The sequence below is a fragment of the Oncorhynchus tshawytscha genome, linkage group LG29 (assembly GCF_018296145.1).
Source record: "Oncorhynchus tshawytscha isolate Ot180627B linkage group LG29, Otsh_v2.0, whole genome shotgun sequence".
Taxonomy (NCBI): domain Eukaryota; kingdom Metazoa; phylum Chordata; class Actinopteri; order Salmoniformes; family Salmonidae; genus Oncorhynchus; species Oncorhynchus tshawytscha.
The window spans coordinates 22969307-22978538 of NC_056457.1; the positions used below are offsets into that span (position 1 = coordinate 22969307).

Sequence of the window (9232 nt, forward strand, 5' to 3'; positions counted from 1 at the left end):
ATTGAGAGTAGCCTAATGTTTAGTGCTGAAGACTTACCGGTTCTCATTGCAGAAAGTTCAGATGATTGAGGTCACAGTTGATCTTCTGGGGTTTGGTTGAATCATTGTAGCTGTCCTGTCATGATTGTCATTGTCCTGCCATGATTTACGACATGGTCTACAGCTATTGCTCGGCTTTCATTGGACACTCTCTGCTGTTGCTGCCGCTGTCTTGGTCCGTGGCCTTGTCCTCTACCATGTTCCCCCACACCTCTCAAACGAGGCCCACGACCACCTCTCAGGAGGGCTGCTTGTCCCCTGCCCTTCCATTGACCCCAATGGAGCCGGCAGGTGACCTGGATCACCTGCCGGCTCCATGTTATCGCTATGTTGTTGTAGCTGGATACCATCACGAACAAGTTGGCAGTATTGGAAAAGCAATTACAAGGGCCAGCATACATATTCACCGGCCACTTTATTAGGTACACCTGCATGTTAACATAAAATAGCCTGCTTTTTCGAACAGCGAATCATGTGTCTGCCTGCAACTCCGTATGTAGAGTAGAGAGCTTTAGTTCTTCAACCAAACATTAGAACAGGGAATATGCGTAATCTAAGCAACTTTGACCGTGGTATGATTGTTGGTGCCACACGTGGTTCTAGCATCTCAGAAACAGCTGCCCTCCTGGGATTTTTACGCACTACAGTCTCTAGTGTTTACAGAGAATGGTGCAATAAACAAAACACATTCAGTGAGTGGCACTTCTGTGGGTAAAAAACCCTTGTTAGTGAGAGAGGTCAGAGAAAATGTCCAGACTCATTCAAGCTAACAGAAAGGCCATAAATGCTCAAATAACAGCCGTTTAAAACAGTGGTGTGCAGAAGGGCATCTCTTAACGTACAGACTCGTGAATAATTCAGGTTGTTGTGGAGGCAAAAGGGGTCCTATCCAGTACTACATAGGTGTACCTAATAAAGTGGCCAGTGAGTTTACAGTAATGTCAAATCTTAAAACATGGGACAATAGAGTGTCTGATAAAGAATGATGAAATATTACATCCATAGATAATGTAGTCCAATTGGTAAATGTTCCACGGTAATTGGTTTCAATGGATCTCGTTATCCTGAAACTTCCATGATCTAAACATGGACTATTGTTTGTCAGTTTCCATAAAACTATGCATTGTTTTTTATTTCAATCGCTAACAAGCATCGGTCAATACTGAAGCCACTTTTTCAAAACTCTTCACAGTCTGCATCTTGGCCAAACAGTTAATCTCACCTCCAAAACTCACTCAAACCACCAAAACACTTCATACATGTCTCAAAATAAGCTTGTTTGACCATAACACTGGCAACAATTCTCACTCAGAAAGCATGCATTGGCACTCATAACACACTGACCTTAAAAACATTAACAAGGAGAATTACATAAATGAACTTCTCTTTGAAATTTTAATGATTTTTCACATAAATCATTATTTCATTAGACTAAGAATGACACCTTTTATTTACTGTACTAAAGTATATGCAGAGATTTACTTCAATAGCCTTTTTTTTTAAATATATCTTTGCATATAGAAATTTACATGTGAAAAGTTGAAACAAAAAAACAATTCTTGAAATTCCAGGGCTGCCATAATAATTACAACAAAAAAAACACAGAGTATAATCACTTATACTGTGAGGGTTCTAGTTCTCCTGCTCTCCTGCAAGTTGTCATTAACATCACATCTTATGTCTTCTCTGGTGATGCATCTTGTGGATATCTTCTGGAATGTCTACTCCAACCCTGGCAGTCTTCAGGAGAAGTGTCTCCACATCCCACATTCATGTCCAGTAAGGACAACTGGTCATGTGGATGTTGGTCATAAACCTTCCACCTCCACGCAGAGGAAAACTCTATGGGGTTTAGGACAGGGGAGTATGGAGGCAGGAAGAGTACTGACATCCTGGGATGTGCAGCAAACCAGTCTGACTGCAGCAGAGTGGTGGAATGCCACATTATCCCACACAACAACAAAGGGAGCTCACTTGCCCCTCTCTCCTCTGCTGGCACAAGTCGATTACGTAGGTCACCCAGAAAAGAGCTTCTGTGTTGTTGTGTTTGTTTTTACAGTGCAGATTGTGATCCAGCTTCATCCACAAAGGTGAATGCATGTACAGTTTGCCTGGCTTCCATCTCCATTCCAGCTTCATCCAAAATGAATGCATGTAAGTTTCCACTTCCATCTCCATTACGTTAAAATACAGTAAAGCTGTGCACTGTACCCTGTTTGGTTTTTGGACAGACATCTTACCTGGACATATTGATACCGGTGTTCTTTCACACGTTCATCATTTCTCTCAAAAGGGAACAACTGATTCGTCCTTATCTTATGTTTCTCTAGGACTCTGGCAATTGTCATTGTGCTGACCGTATTCACATTCCCAAAAATGATATTGTCTGCCATCACTCTGTCCTGAATTTCCCGCAGTTTTATTGCATTGTTGCCAATTACCATGTCAACAATGGCAATTTCCTGCGCATCTGTAACGATGTATGCTGAGTTGAGAAGCAGGTTCAGGGAATGAATACATTTCATTAATACATGAACAAACCAAGAAACAAACAGCAACAATGACTCCTGGGGAAGAAACCAATGGGAGGGACATATAAAGGACAGGTAATCAAGGAGGTGATGGATTCCAGGTGAGTGTCATTATGCACGTACCGCTGGTGACAGCTGTGCGCCCTAATGAGCAGCCTGGTGACCTAGAGGCCAGAGAGGGAGCACACGTGACACCATCTGATAATATTCTGCCTCTCCCTCCTGTGGCAGGCAAAGATCCTACTGAAAAACACAAATCAATATATTTGAAAATGTCAGTACATGTAAAAATGTGAACATACTGTATTTTAATGTAATATGTACAGTAGTTCAATTATTTTTGAAGGATGCACATCTCACCTGTTGTTTTGCCGGAAAATTCATACTATTGATGCAACTGTTGAACGCTGCAGATGTGGTTGCAGTCTTAAACCGGCCTCTCTCAAAGAGAGACCACGGTTTACAACATGGTCAATAATTGTGGCCCTTGTCTCATCAGAGACCACCCCTCTTGTTCTTCCTCTCATTTGTCCTCCAAACATTCTCCCTGCCACTCTTCTTTCCCCACCAACCTGTCTTCCTTGATCCATGTTTACAAACGAAATCATTCCCGAAGCCGTCCTCTTTTTTCAGTTTGGTAACGAGACTAAAAACAGGACACGGGGGTAGGCTTTCAGCTGAAATTGCAATCAGCTGTTTTTGGAATGATTAAATATTCTGCTGAGATTTTCTATATGTTTCAATCTAGTTACTGGAGAAATGCACAACATTTGCCTTTGTTCTGTTTTGAATCTGTTTTTAACAGTTTGGAAACAGTGTGTTAGCATTTTAAAACATGTGCTGCAAATAAACTCAGCAAAAAAAGAAACGTCCCTTTTTCAGGACCCGGTCTTTCAAAGATAATTTGTAAAAATCAAAATAACTTCACAGCTCTTCATTGTAAAGGGTTTAAACACTGTTTCCCATGCTTGTTCAATGAACCATAAACAATTAATGAACATGCATCTGTGGAACGGTCGTTAAGACACTAACAGCTTACAGACGGTGGGCAATTAAGGTCACAGTTATGAAAACTTAGGACACTAAAGAGGCCTTTCTACTGACTCTGAAAAACACCAAAAGAAAGATGCCCAGGGTCCCTGCTCATCAGCGTGAATGTGCCTTAGTCATGCGGCAAGGAGGCATTGAGGACTGCAGATGTGGGCAGGGCATTAAATTGTAATGTCCGTACTGTGAGACGCCTAAGACAGCGCTACAGGGAGACAGGACAACTGGGACCTGTTGGATCGGAGGGTGAGGGCTAGGGCCATTCCCCCCAGAAATGTCTGGGAAATTGCAGGTGCCTTGGTGGAAGAGTGGGGTAACATCTCACAGCAATAACTGGCAAATCTGGTGCAGTCCATGAGGAGGAGATGTACTGCAGTACTTAATGCAGCTGGTGGCCACACCAGATACTGACTGTTACTTTTGATTTTGAACCCCCCTTTGTTCAGCGACACATTATTCAATTTCTGTTAGTCACATGTCTGTAGAACTTGTTCAGTTTATGTTTTAGTTGTTGGATCTTGTTATCTTCATACAAATATTTACACATGTTAAGTTTGTTGAAAATAAACGCAGTTGACAGTGAGAAGACATTTCTTTTTTTGCTGAGTATACAGTTGAAGTCGGAAGTTTACATACACTTAGGTTGGACTCATTAAAACTTGTTTTTCAACCACTCCTCAAATTTCTTGTTCTTGTCAAACTATAGTTTTGGCAAGTCGGTTAGGACATCTACTTTGTGCATGACGCAAGTCATTTTTCCAACAATTGTTTACAGACAGATTATTTCACTTATAATTCACTGTATCACAATTCCAGTGGGTCAGAAGTTAACATACATTAAGTTCACTGTGCCTTTAAACAGCTTGGAAAATTCCAGAAAATGATGTCATGGTTTTAGAAGCTACTACAGTTTCTCAGTCGCTTTGGTGCATTTTTTACATCATCCCTAACATGTGCAAAATAATAAGTGCATTTCTCAGAACAATTTGTACAAACTGCAATATACAATAGATATGTTTCTAAAGCTAGTCAGTCACTAAAAATCCTTAGTACATCTCCCAAAAGTAAATATTCATGCCAATGATCATGTCAGTGTCATCAGAATGATAAGTCATTGAGTCATTGTTCACAAACAAGGTCGTCAAAATGTTTAGGCATGTTGTCAATGTAACTGTGTACTTTGACAGTATTACCTGATGTAAACTTTGGCTACAGTTTGGATGACAGTTACTGTATTGAAAATGCACAAGGCTGCACTTCTATGGCATACAGTATATCAATTTCAACAGTACTATTTACATATTACTGTATGTGGGTTATTGATTGAAAGAGACTGGACAACCCAAGGGGCACAAAGGAAAAAAAAACGAAATTAGAAAGAAACACAGGAAACCATCCCTAAGGCACAACTTTGCCCGCAGCACTGTTGTGCTGTCTCTACACATCCAGACGTTCCTGTCTATCGGCCCACATATTCTCATCCACATCACACCGGATATTTTCCCTTCCAATGCAACGTGGAAAGAATCTTTTGGAATGCCTTATCCATCCTCTGCAGGCGTCTACTGTGATGTCCTCACATGCTGCATCCATTGCAGCCAGCAGGGTCATCTGTGTGTGTGGCTGACGATCGTACACCTTCCACCTCCATGCTGAATATAACTCCTCAATTGGGTTAAGGAATGGTGAATAAGGTGGGAGGAATTCTATGAGCATCCTCGGGTGGGTCACAAACCATTGCCTTATGATGTTTGATCGATGGAAACTCACATTATCACAAATGACCACATACTTTGGCAAATCCTCTCTAAACAGACCCCTTTCATCATCAGGGATGAGAGCCCTGTAGAGAGTCTCTAAAAAGTTGAGTAGATGCTGGGTGTTGTATGGCCCTATAAGGGGGATATGGGTTAGGACACCATGCTCCGAAATAGCAGCACACATGGTGATATTTCCTCCCCGTTGGCCTGGCAAATCCACAGTAGCCCTGTGACCGATGATATTCCGACCCCACCTTCTGCATTTGGTCAGGTTGAAGCCAGCCTCATCCACGTATACAACGTTGTGAGAGGGTTCACTTGATTCCAACTCCATTATACACTATATCCCAGAACACACAGCTGAATTTGTTTTGGTAAGGAAGAGTGACATAAAATGTACATACATTGCATGTTCCTTCCACAGCAATGGAAATGTGTGCAGTTTATGCTTACTGTACTATGTATTACTATAAAATGTTGCTGTAAAGTAGTTACATAGATATATGTTTTACCTGTACATACTGGTACCGTAGCTCCTTAACTCTGTCCTCATTCCTTTGGAATTGTACACGTTACCGCTGTTTCGTACTCATCTGGTTTCTATGCAGCACCCTGTCGATGGTTGAGATGCTAACCGTATGGATGTTTTCAAAGACATCGTTGTCTTCTATAATGGTCCTTTGTATTTCCCTGAGTCTCATGGCATTGTTTTCTCGGACCATGGTGCAAATAGCCTCCTCCTGTTGAGGTGTGAAAAGGCGTCCTTGGTCTGTCTATATATGCTTGCCAATTGATTCTTCATGAGATGCACCTTTGAGCAATTTAGACAACTGGTTGATTGTAGCCTAGTGGTCAGAGCGTTGGACTAGTAACCAGAAGATTGCAAGTTCAAACCCCTGAGCTGACAAGGTACAAATCTGTTGTTCTGCCCCTGAACAGGCAGTTAACCCACTGTTCCTAGGCCATCAATGAAAATAAGAATTTGTTCTTAACTGACTTGCCTGGTTAAATAAAGGTCAAAAAAATAAAAATTGTTGGTTGAACTGACACTTTACATTCCTTCATGAGTGATGGTCAATTTCACCTGCACGATTCATCAATTCACATTTTTGTACAAAAGGTCTAATAGAAATGTGTAAAACTATGCTTGACAGTTTATGACAAATAGTTCAACAATTTTGCATGTAATGGCTTATGCAAGGAACTAATGCCTAGATGTTTTAAGGGGTAAGACTATACAACAGAGAACCATCTACTATATTTTGATCAACATGACATGAGCAATTGATAATGTGGAAAAAGCTGACACTTGTACATTATCAATTGCAATTTGTTCAAAAGAATAAGAAATTGCTTTAATGATGTGCACAAGTGACTAGATGATTTGGAATTTGTACAAGTAGTATCAAGAATTGCACTTTTGATCTAAGAAATGCACCAAAGCGACTGAGAAAAACTGTAATAGGCTAACAAATCAAATCAAATCAAATGTATTTGTCACATACACATGGTTAGCAGATGTTAATACGAGTGTAGCGAAATGCTTGTGCTTCTAGTTCTGACAATGCAGTAATAACCCACGAGTAATCTAACCTAACAAACTGATACCATTGTAGTCAATTGGAGGTGTACCTGTGGATGTATTTCAAGGCCTACCTTCAAACTCAGTGCCTCTTTGTTTGACATCATGGGAAAATCAAAAGAAATCAGCCAAGACCTCAGCAAAAAAAATGTAGACCTCCACATGTCTGGTTCATCCTTGGGAGCAATTTCCAAACACCTGAAGGTACCACATTCATCTGTGCAAACAATAGTACGCAAGTATAAACACCATGGGACCACACAGCCTTCATACCGCTCAGGAAGGAGACGCATTCTGTCTCCTAGAGATGAATATACTTTGGTGCGAAAAGTGAACAACAGCAAAGGACCTTGTGAAGATGCTGGAGGAAACAGGTTCAAAAGTATCTATATCCACAGTAAAACGAGTCCTATATCGACATAACCTGAAAGGCCGCTCAGCAAGGAAGGCGGCACTGCTCCAAAACCACCATAAAAAAGCCAGACTATGGTTTGGAACAGCACATTGGGACAAAGATCGTACTTTTTGGAGAAATGTCCTCTGATCTGATGAAACAAAAATAGAACTGTTTGGCCATAATGATCATCGTTATGTTTGGAGGAAAAAGGGGGAGTCTTGCAAGCTGAAGAGCACCATCCCAACCATGAAGCACGGGGGTGGCAGCATCATGTTGTGGGGGTGCTTTGCTGCAGGAGGGACTGGTGCACTTCACAAAATAGATGGCATCATGAGATAGGAAAATTATGTGGATATATTGAAGCAACATCTCAAGACATCAGTCAGAAAGTTAAAGCTTGGTCGCAAATGGGTCTTCCAAATGGACAAGGACCCCAAGGAAACTTCCAAAGTTGTGGCAAAATAGCTTAAGGACAACAAAGTCAAGGTATTGGAGTGGCCATCACAAAGCCCTGACCTCAGTCCTATAGAAAATTTGTGAGCAGAACAGAAAAAGCACGTGTGAGCAGGGAGGCCTACAAACCTGACTCCGTTACACCAGCTCTTTCTGGAGGAATGACCATGTGACTTCAGTTTTGACCAATGCATGTTAGCAATTGACAAAAACTGTAAGAGTAATGCAACAGTTGCTTATCATTTTGAGCAGTTGTATCAATTGATAGATCATTGAAATGAAGTGAATAGACAGTCATCTCAGATGTAATGTGTGAATTGCATTTTGAAATGGTAATTCTTTGATGTTAAGTTGTGCTGTTTTGAACAGGTGATTTTAGTTCAATGAACAAATTATCTTAGATTTATGTGTATTGTATCCAAGCAATTGGCAAAAGTGTTAGAGTTTAGAAAAATTTGCATTTTGACCATCGGTCATTTGAAAAATGACATCAAGGTTCTGAAATTAGTGCCAAAATGATTGTAAAAAACTGTAATAGGGACTTGTGGTGTGTTTGTGCGCATGTGTGTGTGTGTGTGTGTGTGTGTGTGCGTGCCTGCGTGCGCATGTTCATGTGTGTGTGTGTCTGTGTCTGTGTGTGTAGTCATCAACGTTCCCTCAAACTTTACTCTGAGAGCAATATTGACCTGCTGGACAGACCCATCAAGCCTTAAGCCATAAGATTGATCTAGACTCCAGGTCACAGTGTGCTGTGGAGAACAGCCTTGAATGTTAAAGCTGTGCTATTGCCCATCTCCCCAGAAGCCCTGGGTTTATTAGCAGGAGGAAGCTAAAGTCATTTGTTCAGGGGATGGGCCAATTTAGTTCTGTTCAGAACTCTGGGTTCATCAAGGGAAGCAAGGTTGTTTGGGTGGTGAGTGTCTTGCCATGTCTGTATTTATAGGCCGTGTCCATGTTCATTCCTGTAACGGTTCTCTTGTGGTGAAGGAGAGGAGGACCAAAACGCAGCGTGGTGGTTATTCATGTTTCTTTAATGAAGACGCTATACATGAATAAACTAACGAAAACAATAAACGTGAGAACTCAAACCAGCCCTATCTGGTGCAAAACACAAAGACAGGAACAATCACCCACAAACACACAGTGAAACCCAGGCTACCTAAATATGGTTCCCAATCAGAGACAATGACTAACACCTGCCTCTGATTGAGAACCATATCAGGCCAAACACAGAAACAGACAAACTAGACACACAACATAGAATGCCCACTCAGATCACACCCTGACCAAACAAACATAGAAACATACAAAGCAAACTATGGTCAGGGTGTGACAATTCCACTATAACTAACTCTCTCTCTGCCTCTCAGGTGGACCTGTGGCAGCCCAACAGTGCCTCTCTGATCCGACACAACGCCACCGT

At 41.4% G+C, this 9232-nt stretch overlaps 1 protein-coding gene across 2 annotated transcripts in view; it reads left to right on the forward strand.

Moving 5' to 3' along the window:
• LOC112233602 (carboxypeptidase A6) overlaps positions 1-9232 on the forward strand; it is a 49170-nt gene that overhangs the window by 23388 nt on the left and 16550 nt on the right. For both annotated transcript variants that reach the window (XM_042308768.1, XM_042308767.1), the window contains exon 3: positions 9180-9232. This exon is cut by the window's right edge and continues 72 nt beyond it. In XM_042308768.1, the coding sequence (XP_042164702.1) occupies positions 9180-9232 (53 nt within the window). The remainder of the gene's footprint in view (positions 1-9179) is intronic.